The sequence below is a fragment of the Talpa europaea genome (genome assembly GCF_964194135.1).
Source record: "Talpa europaea genome assembly, chromosome: 8".
In the NCBI taxonomy this organism is placed as follows: domain Eukaryota; kingdom Metazoa; phylum Chordata; class Mammalia; order Eulipotyphla; family Talpidae; genus Talpa; species Talpa europaea.
The window spans coordinates 89,426,666-89,447,011 of NC_140075.1; the positions used below are offsets into that span (position 1 = coordinate 89,426,666).

The 20,346-nt window shown below is 33.3% G+C and overlaps 1 protein-coding gene across 1 annotated transcript in view; it reads right to left on the minus strand.

The window, feature by feature from the left end:
* Positions 1-10,892: 10,892 nt before the first annotated feature.
* LOC311175520 (protein SIX6OS1) overlaps positions 10,893-20,346 on the minus strand; it is a gene marked incomplete at its 3' end in the record, with an annotated part of 43,914 nt that continues 34,460 nt past the window's right edge. Inside the window, exons 15-17 of the mRNA XM_084240421.1 lie at positions 18,777-18,915; positions 14,703-14,760; positions 10,893-11,074 (exon numbers count right to left, since the gene is read on the minus strand). Of these exons, the coding sequence (XP_084096547.1) occupies positions 10,893-11,074; positions 14,703-14,760; positions 18,777-18,915 (379 nt within the window). The remainder of the gene's footprint in view (positions 11,075-14,702; positions 14,761-18,776; positions 18,916-20,346) is intronic.

Sequence of the window (20,346 nt, forward strand, 5' to 3'; positions counted from 1 at the left end):
AAACACAGTATGATTTCACTCATATGTGGTACATAAAGAAACAAATATAAAATTTTAGACCAAATTAGTGGTTACCAGAGGTAAAGGGGGATGGGGTGATTTAATCAAGTAAAGGGGGTTAATTGTATGGTGTAGAATTGAATTTTCAGTAGTGAACTTAATGTAGTATATACAGATATTGATGTATAATGATGCACATGTGAAACCTGTTATAATGCAATGCTACTTCAATAAATGAAGGGTAGTTCAGTTTTAAAAACAGTATTACAGGGCCTCCCTGGTGGCGCAAGGGGTTAAGATGCAACCTATGAAGCTATCTGCAGCCTCTGTAACATGAGTTCCATCTCCGCCCAGGGAGCTACCCACATGGCACAGCAGACCTCTCCTGACTCCTTCGCTGCTCCCCTCAGCAGTGTATTTCAGTCAGTCTGCCTGCTGTGCTCCCCACTCTGTCTCTGATGAATTCTCTCACCCCTGCCCCCACCTCTGGCCTTTACCCCAGTTCTTCTATGCATAAATAAATAAATCCTTACCATACGATCCAGCAATTCTAGGGATCTATCCAAAGGATACAAAAACAGTAATTCAAAAGAGCACCTGTACACCTATGTTTATTGCAGCACTATTTACAATAGGTAAAAACTGGAAACAACCCAAATGCCCAAAAATAGATGACTGAATCAAGAAGATGTGGTATATATACACAATGGAATATTATTTAGCAATCAAAAAAGATAAACTCATGTCATTTGCAGCAACATGGATGGAACTAGAAGGAATTATGCTCAGTGAAATAAGCCAGAAGGAAAAAGAAAAATATCGGATGGTTTCACTTATAGCAGGAATATAGGGGAATGGAATAAGACATCAGTGTAAAAAAAATAATAACAACACAAAACACAACAAAGCAAAAACAGACAATTATAAACCAGAGACATACTCTAGGGGAGGAAGAGGGAGAGGGGTGAGAGGGAGGGAGGGAGGAGCACAGAGGACTGTGGTGATGGTGCATGGGTGCCTTGGGGAAGGAGATTCTATGGGGACTCAATCTGAGGGGGTGGAGGGAAGCAAATATTGTCTAAAAAATGTAAAAAATGATAAAGGTTAAAATAAAAAAAGAAAAATCTGAAAAATAAATGAATCTTTAAAAAAAAGTATTAGTCATATCAAATGAAAAAATATACAATATTAAAGAAATAATATTTTATGTCACAAATTCTCAGCAAGATGTTACAATCAGAATACAAACAGAATTATAACCTGAGTGTGAGTCAGAGAATATTAGACAGGCCTGTCCACCAAATATATATATTTGATTGCATGTGACCTATGTCAACTTTAAAAAAATCAAGAGCAAAATATAAAAGGCAAATTATATGGCAGCTTTTGAAATTCAAAAGGAAAGCACTGGCATGTCAGTCAAGATTATATTGTTTATTGCTTGTTCATTCTTACAAAAGATCATAAAATCTTTATATTTAAAATTGTAATACTACTACTTGAAAATTACTAATATTCTCTTGTAAGTTAGAAGTTATGAAAGCTCTAGTCAGTTACATGATTAAGCCCCTGAAATTCTAATACCTACTTAGATATAATAAAAAATTAATATTTATATCTTTCATTATCCAAGACAGATTTACAACTATGCTATAGGCAAAGTAGAAATAAAAAGTAAACCTTGTTTGTGCTGTTCAAATTTTCCCTCTATCATTTTTTTTTTATTTAGACTTTATTTTTTTTAGAGCAGTTTCAGGTTCATAGGAAAATTGAACAGGTCAGATATTTCCCATATACCCTTTCCTCCCATATATACATACCATCTACTACCAGAGTGATACATTTGTTATAATCAATGAATCTATTGTACATTGGCATGTCACTATCACCCAAGTCAATAAGCCTGCATCAGGGCCCATTCTTGGTATTATACATTCTATGGGTATGGACAAATTTATGATATGTATCCATCATTATAGTATTACATAGATTATTTTCACTGCCCTCAAATTTCTCTATGCTCTGTCTATTCATTCCTCCCTCTTTCCAAATTCCTCATAACCACTGATCTTTTTATAGTCTCTTAGTTTTGCCTTTTCTACAGTATCATAAAATTAGAATTATATAGTATGTAGTCTTTTCAAGACTAGCTTTCCATTCAGTAATATACGTTTCTTCCATGTCTTTTCATGGCCTGATTTATTTTTGACACTGGGTAATATTCTGTAGTCTGTATGCATCATGTTTTGTTTAACTGCTCACCGGCTAAAGGACATCTTTGTTGCTTCCAAATTTTGGGAATTATGAATGAAGCTGTTATGAATTTCCAAGTGCAGGTTTTCATATTGATATATGTTTTCACTCTCTTTGGGTAAAACATCAAGAAACACTCTTGCTGGATCATATGGTAAAATATATTTACTTCAGTAAGAAACTGGAAACTGTCTTCCAAGATAGCTGTACCATTTTACATTCCTATCAGCAATGAATGAAAGTTCCTGTTGCACAACATTCTTACCAGTATTTGGTGGTATCAGTGTTCTGGATATTGGCCATTCTAATGTGTGTATACCAGTACCTTATTACTGTTTTAACTTACATTTCTTAGATGACCTATCTTGTAGAGCATCTTTCCATATGCATCTTTGCCACCATCTTTGGTGAGCTGTGTTCAAGTCTGTGACCCATATTTTGAATCAGTGGTATATTTTCTCATTATTGACTTTTAAGCATTCTTTGTATATTTGAATTAACAGTCCTTTATCAGGTGTGTCTTTGCCAATATTTTCTCCCAGTTTGGACTTCATTTTATTCTCTTGACAGTGTCTTTTACAGAAATTTTTTATTGAATTTCAGTGTATCAAGAATTTCTTTCATGGATTATCCTTTTAGTATTGTATCTAAAAAGTCATCACCAAACTGTAAATCATCTATATTTTCTTCTATATTATCTTTTACAGTTGTGCATTTTACATTTAGATCTGTGCCACATGAGTTAATTTTTATGATGAACATGAAGTCTGTGTTTCTAGATTTATAATTTTTTATAAATGGATATGTTTATTCCAGCACCATTTGTTGAAAAGATTATTCTTTTTCATTGTATTGCCTTTGTTCCTATGTCAAAGATCAGTTGCCTGAATTGTGTGGATCTATTTCTGAGCATTTATTCTATTTTATTGGTATATTTATCTGTTCTTTTGTCAACATCATACCATTTCGGATTACCACAGCTGTATAATAAGTCTTGTAATCAGGTAGCTTCAGTCCTCCAATTTTGTTATTCTCCATCCCATTATTCTGGGTCTTGGCCTCTCCACATAAACTTTTTTTACATTATATTCTTTCTTTAAATTTTTGATTTAACATTGGTTTACATTTTAGGTGTACAGGATTATGATTCAACATCTGTATAAAGTACATCATGATCATCACAACATCTAGTTTTCATTTACTGCCATATAACTGATCTCCTTTACCCATTTCACCAACTACCTCCCCTCTGGTAACCACTGATCTATTCTCTACATCTAAGAATTTGCTTTTGTTTTGTTTGTTTGCCTTTCTTTATATTCCAAATGAATTAAATGGTATTTCTCCATCTCACTTACTTCACTTAGCATAATTTCCTCAAGATCCATCCATATAGTCCTAAGTGGCAAGATTTTATCTTTCTTACAGCTGACTAGTATTACATTGGATGTGTATGTATGTGTGTGTGTATAGTGTGTGTTTATAATATATATATATATATGAACCAATAGGGTGTGTGTGTGTGTGTGTATAATATATATATGACCAATAGGGTAGGGGTATTGTGTGTGTGCGTGCGTGTGTGTGTGTATATATAATGAAATCATGAGGAAATGATTTATATAATTATGGAAGTTGAAAAGTTCCAAGATCTGATGTAGGCAGGCTGAAGACCCTGGGTAGCAAATGGTATAATTCCAGTCTGAGTCTGAAGTCCTAAGAAGAAAAAGAGCTGATGGTGTAAAGTTCAATCTCAGCCCAAAAGCCTGAAAACCAGGAGAGCCAATAGTGTAAGTTTTAGACTTACTGGAGTGACAGGAGAAGACCAATGTCCCAGCTGAATACAGCCTAACAAAGAGTCAACAGTTCTCTTTTACTTATTAGCCTTTTATGTTCTATTCAGGTCTTTAGCAGGTTAAATGAGTTCCTACATTTGGGAGGTCAATCTACAGATTCAATGTTTAATGATCAAAATATTTAAGATTTAAGATAGTTCATAAATCATCCAGGCACTCTCCCAGAAACACTCAGGAATTAATAGATACCCAGTGGCCCAGACAAATTTGGGAGAGCTACACTGTAATGAACTTTAATGATATGCCCTTTATCAATGGTGGCAGCAACACGTTGCTGATGTGGAATGGTGGGGAAACATCAAGGTCTAGAGTTGAGAAATGCAGGCAGGTTAGCTGACCCCTGAATATTTTCTCCACCTCCACTCCCCCATATGCCTCAGTTTCAAAAGCAACTCTTTAAAATGTTAATTTCTAGTCAAACTTTCATATAAATGCTAAGTCAGAGATTTTGATATAGATTTAAATGTAAGAAAAGGTACAATATAATGTATCATAAAATATGTACTATCTTACACCATCACCTCAGTCCCCTGTGCTCCTCCCTCCCTCTGATCCCTGTCCCGCACAGGTGCATTGGTGAAGGAAACTCTGGGGACTACACCTGAGGGGGTGGAGGGAAGCAAATATTGTTTAAAAATGAACAATGATATAAAAAATTAAAAAATTAATATAAAAATATGTACTATCTTAAATCTAAAAACAAGCAAATAATATGAGTGCCCTTATTTTCTTTTTATGCACAGAAATCTTAGAACAGAAAAATAACAGTGCTTACATATGAAGGAGATAGGAAACAGGTAGAGAAGACAAAGGCGAGGGGACTTTTCATTATTCACCCTGATGTGTGTGTGCGCATGTCCATGTTAGTATTATTATCCTTAGGGGGGAAATTTAATTTTTTAAAAACTAAAAAAAAAAGGAAAGATCAGGTACAAAGTGAGGATGTCTACTCTCCTCATCCCTAGTCACAACCTACTTTAAGCCCTAACCAGTGAAATAATATAAGAAAAAGAAATTAAAAGCATACACATTGAAAAGGAAGGAAAGAAATGGTCTCTCTTTGCAGGTTACATGATAAATTATATATAAAATCTCAAAGAATTTACAAAAAAGCTACTAGATCTATTGAGTTTAGTATGATCACAACATATAAGGTTAATATACAAAAATCAACTGTATTTCCCTGTACTAGGAATAAACAGCTGACATTCAAAATACAATGTAGAGTCTCATTTACAATAGTACCAAAAACAGAAAAAGAAGAAAAATAAGTATAAACCAACAAAATATTTCCGGATCTGCATAATGAAAAGGATAAAATACTGATAAAAGAAATGAAAGATGATATAAGTTCAGAGATCTTTGATATAGATTTAAATGTAAAAAAGGTACAATATAATGCAGGAATTCAGATAGAGATATAGCTTGCCCATAATTGGAAGACTCAAAACTGTTGAATCTATACGTCTAATGCAATAGTAATTAAAATCACAGGCATTCTAACGGTATCAACAAGTTGATTCTATAATATACATAGAATAACAAAAATTAAAAGAACTAAAATAAAATTTTAAAAGAAGTTGCAGGGTTTGCACCACCTGATTTCAAGATTCATTATAAATCTACAGTAACAAGACAGCATGGTATTGGTTAAAGGGTAGACACACAAATCAATGAAAAAAGAGAGCTTAGAGATCGACCTATATAAACGTGGTCAACTGATTCGTGCCAAAGGTGCAAACGCAACAGAGAAATGGCTATCTTTTTTATTTTTTTTTATTTTTTTTTATAAATTTTATTGTTATATTCCCCATACAATTGCAGCCCCCCCATTCTGACCCCAGTCCCTCCCCTCCCGCCCCCGCCCCCCTAAAAGTGTCTCTGGTTCATAGTTTTCTGTTGATTTTGATTTTCACTTTTTTATATTCATTTTCCTGGTCCCTTATTTAAGTTTGCTAGATTCCTGCTATGAGTGAGACCATCCGGTATTTTTCTTTTTCTTTTTGGCTTATTTCGCTGAGCATGATCCCTTCCAGCTCCATCCATGTTGCTACAAATTGCATGTGTTTATCTTTTTTGAATGCTGAGTAATATTCCATGGTATATATGTACCACATCTTCTTGATCCAGTCATCTATTTTTGGGCATTTGGGTTGTTTCCAAAGCTTAGCTATTGTAAACAGTGCTGCTATAAACATAGGGGTGCAGGTGCTCTTTGGAATTGATGTTTCTGTGTCCTTTGGGTAAATACCTAGGAGTGGAATTGCTGGATCATATGGAAGCTCTATGTTTAGTAGGTCCAGAAATCTCCACACAGCTTTCCACAGTGGTTGGACCAGTTTGCACTCCCACCAACAGTGCAGAAGAGTTCCTTTTTCTCCACACCCTCGCCAACATTTGTTGTTGCTAGATTTTTTAATATGTGCCATTCTCACTGGTGTAAGATGGTATCTCATGGTAGTTTTGATTTGCATTTCCCTGATGACAAGTGATGTTGAACATTTTTTCATATGCCTGTTGGCCATTTGCATTTCCTCTTCAGAGAAGTTTCTTTTTAGCTCTTCTGCCCATTTTTTGACTGGATTATTTTCTTTGTTGTTGTTGAGTCTCATCAGCTCTTTGCAGATTTTTGTGATCAGTCCTTTATCATTAGTGTTGGGTGCAAAAATGTTCTCCCAGTTGGTGGGTTTCTCTTTGTTTTTGTTATTGTCTCTTTTGCTGTGCAAAAGCTCTTTAATTTGATGTAGTCCCAGCTGTTTATCTTTGCCTTCACTATCACTGCTTTGGGTGATGTGTCTGTAAAGATGTCTTTGATGTGCAAATCACGTAGTGTTTTGCCTATATTTCCTTCTATATATTTTATGGTTTCAGGTCTTATGTCTAGTTCTTTAATCCATTTTGAGTTGATTTTTGTGTATGGTGTGAGGTAGTGGTCAAGCTTCATTCTTTTGCATGTAGCAACCCAGTTTTCCCAGCACCATTTATTGAACAAACTTTCTTTGCTCCAATGCATATTCTTTGCTCCTTTGTCAAAGATTAGTTGACCATAAATCTGTGGGTTTATTTCTGGATTTTCTATTCGATTCCATTGGTCTGTATGTCTGTTCTTGTTCCAATACCATGCAGTTTTGATGATTATGGCTTTGTAGTATAGTTTGAAGTCTGGGAGTGAGATGCCTCCAAGAAATGGCTATCTTTTTAACAAATGGTGCAAAAAATTGTATCACAATACATACCTTATATCTTACAGAAAAAATTAACAATACAGATCACAGACCTAACACAGGAGATGAATTTATGACCTGGGGTGGTAAAGAGGTTTTAGATGAGACACCAGAATTACAGCCACAGATAGGGAGAAAATATTTGCAATTCACTTATCTCATAAAAGGTCTGTATCCAGAACACATAAATAAGTTGCAAAGTTCAACACTAAGAAAACCACCAAGCAATTTTTTTAAATGAACAGGTATTCAGATAACAAATAAGCATATAAAATGATGCTCAACATCATCAGACACTAGGGAAATACAAGTTAAAACTACAATATTCTATTTTATAGCTATTAGAATACATAACATACTAAAAACTGATGATAACAAGCACTGACAACGCTATGAAACAAGTGGAACTCCTACATTGCTGGTGGGAACATAAAATGATAGTCACTTAGGAAATAGTTTAACAGTTTTTTATAAAGTTAAACATATATTTACTATACAACCCAAGATTCCCCTCCTAAGTATTTACTCAAGTGAAATGAAAATTTTTGTTCAGATCATAGCCTATATATGAATGCCAGCTTTATTCATATTCACCAAAAAGCCTTCTAGAAGCCAGACAAGAGGAAAACAAACTATAGTATATCCACTCGGTGGAATATTTAGTGATAAAAGGGAACAAAAGTCAAAAGGGAGTCTGAGGTACATAGAACAATCACTTAATGAACCGACAATGACAAATTATCTCTTACTCTTTAAAAATGAAATTCAAATGCACAGTGTTTTTGTTCATAGCAACTATCCAAAATAAAATCTGTGCTGGCATTGAGCCCAGAAGGAAGAATGAAAAAAAAAAAGGGAACAAACTGTTGATTCACGCAACTACATGGATGAAATGTAAATATAGTTTGCTAAGTAAAAGACAAACCCCCATGGCTACATAGATTATGTTTGCATTTATATGAAATTCTATAAAAGACAAACCATAGGAACAGAAAACAGATCCTTTGTTTTTAGGCTTTAAAAGAAGGGGTACATGACTACAAATGGTCAATGCTAGGGAATTTAGGGGGTGATGGAACTACTCTATATAGTACTGAAATGGTGGACACACAATTCTACTTGTCAAAACCAACAGAACTGCACATTATGAAGAGTAAATTTTACATATACAAATTTCTTAAAATCAGCCAGCCAGGAATTCAGATAAAGTTGAGAAGGAATGCAGAAGGTTACAAAAGAATTTAACTATATTATAAATGAGTGACACATCAAAGACAGGAGTTATCCTAAGTAACTTTATAAAAGTGTTTTGACTACATACTCTAAGGCTAAAGACTAAAAGAAAGTACACAGACATCAAATCCTATGATCGTGGGCCACAAAATGACCCCCCAAAAGATATCTACATTCTACTCTCTGGAATCTGTGAATATGACCTTATATGGCAAGAAAAAAGGAGGAAGGTCACTGCAGATGTGATTAAATTAAGGATCTTGAGTTGGGGAAATTATCTGAATTATCCACCCACGGAGATCCTAAATGCAACCATGTATCCTCATAAAATGGAAGCAGAAGGAGATTTCATATACAGTAAGAAAGGCCATGTGAAGACAGAGCAGAATAGTGAGCAGAAGATGCTGATTGTGATGGTTAATTATGTGTCAACTTGGCTAGGCTATGGTGTCCAGTTTGATTAAATACCATTCTAAATGATACTGTCAAAGTATTTCTTAAATGTGATTATTTAAATCAGCAGATTTTTAGTAAAGCACATAAATATCCATAATGTGGGTGGGTTTTATCCAATCAGTTGAGGGCCTTAAGAACAAAGGTGAGTTTCCTGAAGAAGAAACTTGGCATCAAGTCTGTAACATCTGCCTAAATTTCCAGCCTCTCTGGTCTGCCCGCCAGAATAAAGGCTGAAGAGCACAACACAGACTGTCACCTGTATTTCCAGCCTGCCAACCTGTCTTACAGATTTCAGGTTCACAATCTCTATAATCATCAAAGTCAATTTCTTGAAATAAACCAGCTAGATAGGTAGGAAGATAATACATAATAGCTAGTTATAGATAAGATATGCTTGCCATTGCTTATTTCTTTAAACCCTAATACAACAATTTTGGAAATGGTTTAAGAGAGCAGAGACCAGCTTTGAGTTTTTATGGTGGTTAGGGGTGGGTGCATGGCAAGAGTTAATATACATGGTTTGAACTTCCCACTAGTATCAAAGGAGGAAGCATCCAGGCATTATTATCAGCTTGACTAGATGTGGCGCAGAAGGGAAGAAAACAGGTGAGGCTGAAATATGTCATCAGTCACACAGCAAGACATGGAGTGAGACTGTTTATTACTTCATAACTTAATAGACCTAAGTCAAAAATACAAAGGTATTGGGCCATATGTTTATATAATTCCATCAAATTTTAAATATATTCATGGAATCTATGAAACTGATTGATGAACAAATACTTTAAATAAAATTTAAAGTTGTTTTTTTGTTGTTGTTGAAACCAGGAAACAAAATTTTAAATGTTTTTTAATAGGTTTAAACAAAAAATTATATTAACAGTATTATCATTAACACAACAATAAAATTTTCAGAAATTTCTCCAGTCTAATTTCACCTAAGTTCCTTACATTGAAGATATTAAAATAACTGAAAAATTAGAATTTTACCATTTGATATATTAAAGAAAATAACACATTTTATTCACTATCAATAACAAATTCTTTGAGATTATTACTAAAGCACCATTCTGTCTGCTGCAACAAAGAATAAGGGCATCACAGTAATTTTAGAATCATTTTTTGGTACAAAGTAAAAAAGTACACTTCACTGCTAACTCTGCACAGTTATTGCTAAAAGATCTTTTATTTCATTTATTTTTTAAAAGATTTTATTTATTTTTATACAAGAACCGGGGTACAGGCTAGATGTACTGGAGGGTGAGAGAATTCACGGGAGACAGAGCAGGGAACAGAACAGGCAGACTGACGAAATACACTGCTGAGGGGAGCAGTGGGCAAGACAGGAGAGGTCTACTTCATTATATGGGATTCTCACCAGCCAGCTGGGATCGAACACTCGCTGCAGAGGCTGTGGACAGCTTCACAGTGTGTTGCCCAACTACCTGAGCCACCAGGGAGGCCCTAAAAGATCTTTTGATGGCCTCTAGAAGTTCTTGTACTTATCAAAGTATTTAACATACCATCAGAATGAAACTGAGGTTCCAGGGAGAAGCAGGCTTAATATTTACAATTAAGATTAATTGGAAAATCTATTAAGATTAATAACAACTCTTGTCTGAATATGGCTTGGAAAGTCAAAACCAAAATAAATAATGATAGCTGATTCTACAAATAAAAACAAAATTCGATGATACAAACTAAATTTTTCAATATTTAAATAAACAGAATCAAATTATGTAGCTATGATAACCTGATATTGCTTTATCTAACAAAAGAAAGGTAGTGTTCATATTTTAAATAATAATATAAATATATATCTTAGATGATTACAGAGATAATAAATAATTCAAGGAAATTAGTCATTACTTCAAAAAAAGGCAAACTGTGTTGTATTTTGTGAAGATGAAAACCCTTTTATAGAAGAAGGTGCTGTGCTTTGATTCTGATCAAATGAAAATGGAAAACTAAAATCATCTTTTCCAGTTGAAGAGTCTGATGGAAAAGAAAATGTAAAGGCCTCTTCTCTTTCTGGTTTCCCAAATAAGTTTCCTAAGGAAAATAAATATTACAATTACCATGCTACTCTTGTCATAACCTACTAAATTATAGTCTATTGTATACCATAAGTAGGGTAGCATTGAATCATTTGTCTATTAACCAGATATTAACTGTCTTCTTCTTATATGTAAAGCATTGTCCTAGGTACTATGGAAGGCTAAAAAGATTCAAATTTATACTGAACATGCAAGTAATCTGAACTCAAGTGTATAAAGAAGTAGTATATAAGGTAGAAAAATGAGTAAAACACTTCAAATGGACTAATAGCACTGAGGTAAACAGACATGTATAGGAAGCATAGGGTAACAGGAAATCAATTCCTCTTGATGTTAATAGATTATTGGCAGTATGTCTAGGTGCTATGGAGATTTCAAAGGTAAATGAAACAAGAGCCCCTGCTCTCAAAGAACCTCTGGTTAGAGGAAATTAAAATACACATACACAGAAAAGGTTAAAAAAGAAGAGAGACCAGGAAAGTAAGGGAGAGTTCTTTCTTGGAATGGAATAAATGTTGAAGGGGGAAATAAAAGGTTTTATGGAAGCGAGATCTTGAAAATATGGTTAGGCCGAGATTGAAGCTGAAAACTTCAGGAAGAAAAAAGTGGGTAAGGAAGTGTAGCCTTATTTGCTATGCAATGAGTTATTCAGTCAAGCCAAAACAGAGATTATTCCTATAATAGAGCAGGTTTAAAATATATGAGATGTTACTTAGAAGACAGTATTTAGAAAGGGAAAGAATTTGGATTGGGGTGTAACAAAAGTATAATGATGGGCATTCCAGAATCAATGTACACTAGAATGTAAGCTCCATGACTGCAGGGATTTTGCTACTGAATATACAACCACTGATTAGCATTTGTATGTGTGCTCAGTTACTTGTTAAATAACCAGAAGGAGAAAATGTACACTATATGAACATCCAGAAGTGGAAGCCTGCAAAATAAAAGTTAATTCAGGGAACCGCATTTAAAAAAAAAAAAAAAAGATGTTTCAGCTAAGGTAGAAAAGGAGGAGTATACTTTGACAGTCCCTGGGGAGTCACAGAAGGTATTTAACTAAGGCAGTGACATGATCATCATTACATCTGTGGAACATTAATTAGGCTGTAATATATAGGTAAGCTGAAAGGATCTACCTTATAGGTGACCTATAGGTAAATTGAAAGGATGAAAAGACCAGTTATGATGTTAGTGTAAAAGCCCACATGAATGGTAGTAAGAGTTTGAAATATAATACAATAGTCTCAATGAAAATTGCAGAAAAAGAAGTATTTCAGAGGGAAAGCTGATAAAAGTTGATGATTAGCTGAATATAGTCATAGGCATAGAGAGAAATTAAAATTATTATTGATGTACTGAGTCTTGGTACCTAGAATAATGGAAATATTAAGTACATCAGAAGGAGAACAATTTTTATTTCAACTATGCTGAGTTTTCAATGCAAACAGATGCCTTAGATATAAAAAGATATTAACTACCCAATCAGAAATAAGGTCCTAGCATTTAGGAGAAATTAAGGAATGAAGACATGATTTTGATCATCACTTGCATTACAATATTTGAATCATTTAAGTGAGTGAGTATTGAATGAGATTACTAAAAGTGTATATAAATATCTAGCATTTTTGATGGAAGACATTAAAAACTGTCCACAATTGGTAGATTTACTCCAAAATTTATGTCTATTCCACTGAATACCAAATTCATACACACAATTTCCTACTTTATTTTCACTTACATATATAATATAGTAATTCAAAACATTTTTCAATGATAAGACTTCTAAAATTAAACTTCCAGCTTCTGTCTATCTCAAATTAACTTCTACAACTTTCCATATTTCAATAAATGGTAACTTCATTCTTACAGTTATTTATGTCAAAGTCTTGGCATAATCCTTGTTTCTTTTGTTTCTTTTAATCCCTCCTTACAATCCATAAGCAAAACCTTACAACTCTACCTTCAGAAGCCATAATGACCAAAATCTGACTCCACTCACCACTTCCATTGCTATAAACCTCACCATCAATTCTTACCTATATTAATAACTTCCAAAGTAATCTCCCTAATTTCACCCTTACTTCTAAACAATCTGTTCTCCATTTAACAGCCAAATAATTCTTTTAAAACTTGTGAGATCATTTCTGCCAGTTGCTCCTTTCTTATTTGATTCCAATCACATCAATTTACCTGTTCAACGAACATGCTCAGCATGTTTCCATTTCAAGGCCTGTGCACTCTGTGCCTAAAACACTTATCTCAGCAATTTATACCTAAACCTTATTCAGGTCTCTGCTCAAATGTTGCCTCTAAATGATGACTTCCCTGACTTATAAACATAGCAACCACCTTCTAATCCAAGTACTTCTAGTCTCCTTATTCTGCTCTAGTTTTCTTTTTCATACTTATTACCACCAGTGAGTAAAACATTAACATCGTCTGGCTGATCTAGATCTACCTGGAAGAAAGACCTTTTCTTAGACAATACAGAATTAAGGTAAATGTAAAGGTAGGATTGTGTGTCTGCCCAGTCAACTACATGGGATTGCACCTGAATTAGAAGAACTATGAGTTAGTATCTCAGTATTAAAAGACTAGTGGGAAACTGAGTATGCAACTTTCTTGAAGCAGGTCTTTTGTTCACAGTAGCCTTATATGTGTCATGTGGGTGAGAAGCGAAAGAAAGGTTATTACTTGGGTAGCTGGGGGGCCTCTCAATGATATAAAAATGTTGCACACGTTGTTATCTCTAGTCCTGCATCTTTCCACACATCTAAGCAATGTCATATTAGATTAAAAATTGCGATCTGAGTCTACTAACTCAAACCTATGCCAATTGTTTAGTACACTATCTCACATGTTAAATAACCATTTGTTTATTTTTAATCTCTCTCACTACAATATAATAAGAACTTTGCTTTCTTGTTTATGTTCTATGCCAGTCAAAAACAGTTCCTGATATAAAATATACTATGTATACAGACATATAAATATTTTGAATGAGTTAATAAAAAGATAAAGATCAAATAAAAAGCACCAGAGATAGAAGGAAATTTAAAAAACTCCAGAAAGATGAGAATAGTCAAGTATACACAATGCTACAGAGACTGAGTATGATATTAAGTACAAAATACCCATAATGTTTGATAATTAGGAAGTCATCAGGTATATGGGAGAAAGCAAATTTTGCTAGAGTGGTGAGAGAAGCTAAACTGCAAAACTCAATAATAATCAAGAGTGATACAGAAATAACAGTAATTTAAGAATAAACTGAGTACCTAAGAAAATCAGTCAGAAACAATACAAAAGGGGAATGTTAAAATGGTTTTATATGGGGCCTCCCTGGTGGCCTAGGGGTTAAGTCTCAGTGCTATCATAAAATGGCCTGAGTTTGATACCCAGCCAGGGAGCTAACCCACATATGGTGCAACACACCTCTCCTATGTTGCCTGCTGCTCCCCTCAATAGTGTATTTCAGTAAATCCACTTGTTCTCCCCACTCTGTCTCTGGTGGACCCTCTCATCACCCACATCTCTGGCCTATGTTCCCATCCTTCTATGCAAAAATAAATTTTAAAAAAAATTATGTTTTTATATGTAGCAAACTTCAAATTACTTACCAGTTTCATGTTGTGATGAGAGAGGATTTGAATTTCCAGAAGAATAATGTTCATTAAACTGAAAAATAATTTCCATTTAATATTATACTCATATCAGTAGAAGAGTACATAAAGTATTTAAATTGGAATGGATGAAATGAAAATATTCTGTATCTACAGCACATTATTACACTTTTAAAAAAAAGGTTGATCTTTAAAATCTATCATTTACTAAAAAAAAAAGAAAAAAAAGAAAATCTATCATTTACTTATATTAAAATAAGGCCTCATGACTTGATTCTGCCAATTGTTAAAATATTAATGTACTACATATATTCTATTGCCAGGACCAACAGAATAGTTCCTAGTTTGGAATGTAAATATAATCTAAAATTGTAAATAAATTAACCAATAACTCTAAAACTAATTTATCGCTTTATTATAAAGGCCTTTTATAAATCGGGTTCTTGGTATTGTCTTACATCCTACAAAAAGGAATAGGAAGTATGATGGCTTCATGTCAGTTCAGAACAAGTTTTGTTTCCAAGTTTTGCTTCATATTTTCTCTATTTTAAAAAAGCCTTAAAAAAAACAGGAACACGGAACATAGTTCCTTGCCTAATATATTACATTATGAGCATTATTCCATCCCATTATTCTTACAAAGCCTGGTCTTTTTGTGACATTATAATACTCCTCCATATGAACATACCATATAGTTTCATTCTTTTAATTAGGAAATTTAGGTAGTCTCAATTTCTTTTTCTAATGTCATTTGCACATGAATAAACACTATGTTGTACATTACATTTCTTGGCAATCAGTAAGGCAAGCTGTTTTCCTCACAGATTATTATGTTATTTTAACTTTTTGGTTATCTTTTCACCAAATGGACTTTATCCATATCTCACTTGAGGAAGTAATTTTTCCCACTACTACATATAAATTCTTTATAGGTTAACAATAATATTTATCATTATTCCAAACATTTTATATCACTTTCTAATCTTCTCTTAAATTTTTTTTAGCATATTGAAGTTTAAATTTTATGTTTCCAAACCCAAACTCTTTTGCATTTTTTTGGATATTCCTCTACTATTTTTAGGCTTAGCGAATCTTTCCTCCTTTAAAGATCTAGCAAACAGTCACCCATATTTCCCCTGAAATATTTTATAGTTAACATTTTTTAATTTAATGCATATGTAACGTCCATTGGTATACCATATAAGTGACTGATTTATCCCCACTAATATGTGGTCCCAGACTGATGACCCAGATTGGTTGTTCTATTTTATCACTGATTTCCTATCTTTCTTATTTTTTTAATCCTACTTACTTGAGGTTTATTTCTTTTTTTAGCTTTTCAAGGTGGAACCTGAGGCTGCTGATTTTATTATTTTTGAATGTATTTTGTCTAGTTCATTATTCTTTTTTTTTAATCAATATTGATTAAATCACTGATTTTAGGCTTCCTCCTTTCTATTAATTTATTTAAATTATTAACTACATTATTTAAAGCTATCATTTTGCTCTTATTTTGACAGCATCTCATAATTTTTTAACATGTTGAATTTTCATATTCATTTCAAAGTATTTTCTAATTTCTCTCATGATTTCCTCATTGATTCATAGCTTACTAAGATTTTCTAGTATCTTACTGATTTCAAATTTAACTCTACTGTAGTTAGAAAACATACTCTATAATTTCAATCCTTCTAAATTAAATTTATTGACTTATTTTATAGCCCATAATATAGTTTATCTAGGCAAATGTACCATCAGTACTTGAAAAGAATATATATACTGTAATTGTTGGATGTGGTGTTTATAAGTATCAATTAGATCATGGAGATTGACAGTATTCATATTTTATAGAAGATCTTTGTTGTTGATTGTGTTTTCTAACAATAGCTGAGGTTGAGGTATTAAAAATCTCCAACAATGTTTGTTGTTTTGTCAGCTTTTCCCTTTAATTCTATTAATTCTTGTAATTTTTTGGAGCTGTTGTCAGACACATACACAGTTGTCACCATTATATATATTCTTTATGAAAATTGACTTATTGTTCTTATGAAAAATCCCTGTTTACCTCTAGCAATATTCTTTGTCTTGAGACTACCTAAATTATATTAATATGGCCATTATTACAATTTTTATGACGCCTATTTTTTCATTCATTTACTTCCAGTCTGTCCTTTACTCTATTTCTGAGGGGTGTCTCTTATAAATAGCATAAAGCTTGGTTGTGCTTTTTATCCAATCTTTTGGATATTTAATAGAGTGTTTAATCCATTCATGGTTAATGTAATCATTGAAAGTTCTTATTGCTCTAACATTTTACTAATTGTTTTCTTCTTGTCCCTTGTTTTGTTACTGTCGCCCTTCTTCTCTGCCTTGTTTTGGGTTAAGCTTTTCATAGAATGCCATTTTACTTTATTACAAATCTTATTTTTTAACATTTTCCTGATTATTGTTAATCAGAAAATCTAGCAATTATTTGCCAATTATCTTCTCTAACCCTACTACTATAAAAACAAAACAAAAATTAAAGAAAAACAATCTTGCCAGAATTCCAGGATTACAATTAGATTTGAACTGGATCACATTTATAAATTATTTTGGGAAGAAACATATTTACAATATTTTCTTCCTACATGGGTACTTAGTATATCTATGTATTCAACTGCTTTATCTGTAATTTTTATAGTTTTATTTATCCAGATATATACATGTTCCCTATTAAGGCTAAAACATGTATTTTGCATTTGTAACTATTATAAATGAGAGTTAGTAACTGTAGTCTATATATTCATGCCAAGCACATATACCCCTTCTAGAAATTACCTGTTTTTGAAATAAGCATTCAAATTAAAATTGAGACAACAGTTGAACACATGAAATACTATGAAATGTACAGTAGTGTATCATCCATCAATACATTTCTAATTTCAACAGTTTAATGATGGGATTATAGGAATATTCTAATTCATATAAAAGTGGCTAACTATGACAATTAACACTGATGATTATTACATTACATTGAGACTCATAGTATTACTATTGGCTAGAGCTTTTCTAATATTTTATGTATATAAACTCAATATTCACACACTTCATGGTAAAAATTATTACTTCCATTTTACAGATGAGAATCCCCAAATCCCAAATCTAGTACATACCCACATAATATGGCTTCAGAGTCCAGTCTTAACCACTACTATGTGGTTAAGAGACGACTACACTACTATGTGTAGAGACAAATATGCTGTCTCTACTGATCAAATAAAGTAGGTTGTAATTTTCACTTTTAACTGCTGAACACAGAAATAAGCACTTTCTTATGACTTCTATCACTGAACAGTAGAAATCACTAATTAGAAGGTAATTCTTCTAAATTAGCCAATGATAATGTTGCAATGTATACATAATGCAGATGTAATTACTAAATAATAAGCTGGAACTTTTTTTTTTTAATAGAGGCATGTTTTATTTATTTATTTGTTTGTTTGTTTGTTCATACATGCACTGGGTACAGTCAGAAGTGCGGGAGGATGAGAGAATTCACCAGAGCCAGAGCGGGGAACAGAGCAGGCAGAAGGACCGAAGTACACTGCTGAGGGGAGCAGCAGGCGGCAGGAGAGGTCTGCGCGCCATGTGGGACCCTCCTCCGGTGGCCAGGGATCAGCCGGGGATTGAACCGGCACCGCAAAGGCCGCGGGCAGCTTCGCAACCCAGCACTCAACCGCTGCGCCACCGGGGAGCCCCTAAGCTGGAACATTTTTGACATGAAGTATATCTGAAGTTTTTTTAGAGTTTTCACACATGTACTATACAGCCATATTAATTTTTCAACAGCCAGTACTGCCATTGAAATCATTCTTAGATTTTTTTTATAAACATATTCAATTTGGGGTACCTGAAGTTGAAAACAAAAACTTTCATAAGGAACTTTACTATAGCATCAATATTCAGAATATTAGTTGCCTGTTTTTTGTGCTCTGCTCCCAAGACAATTTGGTGCTAAAGAAATAAAATAACTTAAGGTTTCCAGTGTACAATATTTTTTAGAAATGAAATTTTAGCTTCTCATATTACCTGATATGATGATGATTCTGAATCAAATACAGAAGAATCAAAAAGATTCAATCCAGGTGATCTAGACGTAAAACTTGTAAGAAAAGAAAGTCCAGGGGATTCTTTCTGTGTTTGACCTTCAGGAATTGTATTTCTATTTCTGTTACAGAGAAATAAGAAATTATCAAAATGCTAAAAATCTATTATTTAATATTACAGACTGGTAAGCACTATAAGCAATGACACAGAGGCAAGAATTAGTGAAGTAGGTAAACGGAGTAAATAGACATTCAAATGACAAACCTATGGAGCAAAAGATGGTTTGGATGGAGGATAATGTTAAAGTAGAACAATCAATTATGGAATAATAATACTGAATTCTTACTGAGCATATACTGTCATGTTCTATTCTAGGTAGTTCCATCATCATTAACATACTCATTCCTCATAATAACCCTATAAAATAGATACTATTATCACTTCCATTTAATAGAAGAGGATTTTGAAGCATGGTAAGGTTAATGATTTGCTCAAAAAACACAAGTGACAGAGTTGGAATTTGAAAGTAGTAATCCAGATTCAAGATTCAAGTTCTTAAACCTGATTTTTACTGTCCCCAAGATCTTGAAATCCAATTGCAAGATTTTGGTCTTGATGAGCAGGCAGCTCTTACAGGGGGCTAAACAATAAAATGGTCTGGAAGGAATAACCAGACAAGGCAGTAATTAAGACAGTGTAAAGCATGGATTCTGGAAGCAGAGCTGCCTAACTCAATCACTATCAAGCTCTTCATCTGTGATTATGTTTCTTGATCTGTAAAATGAAGCTAGTAATGTACTTACATCTCAAAGTTGCTATTGATATTAAATATGCAATATTCAAAAAATGCTTAGGCACAGTTGGTGCTAAGTATTTGTGAAACATAATAGAAGATACTTCCAGTCTAAATATACTTCCATAACTATCTCCATAACTACTGATGAGTCACTTAACTTTACAGATAAGTTTTTGGGAGACAGGTTTTGGTGTGACTGTCATATCCTTCTAGCGTTCTCAGATTTCATAATGAGTTTCTCTTTGAATATGCTGTATTTGAGTCAACAATATGACATTCAAATATAAAATCTTACTATAAACTTAAAATATAGAAGTAGAACACAGGTTGCAGGTCCCTGATGCAATGACATCTGTCTGACATATGGCTTAGAGGAATCTCAGTGTTCAAAATTAAGGAATGGATTGAAATAAACAAAATGCTGAATGCAACACAGTTCCTCAGCTGCAAACTACAAATCTATTGTTTCCAAAGTTAAATAACCAAACCAGAGACATTTATGCCTACTGAGATTACTTAAGTTAAATAACCAAACCAGAGACATTTATGTCTACTGAGGTTACTCAACAGAATCACATTTCTTGCTTTAGACACAACATAAGGTAAAATGATTGCTGAAACATTACGCGAAGTCCCAAATCTACCATATGCAATAGTTGCTTTTTAGTTTGACATTTAACATATATCCATATTTTTTAATCCTTTGTAAAAATTTTAATCTATATATTACTACACCAAGTAAGCACTCATGATCAT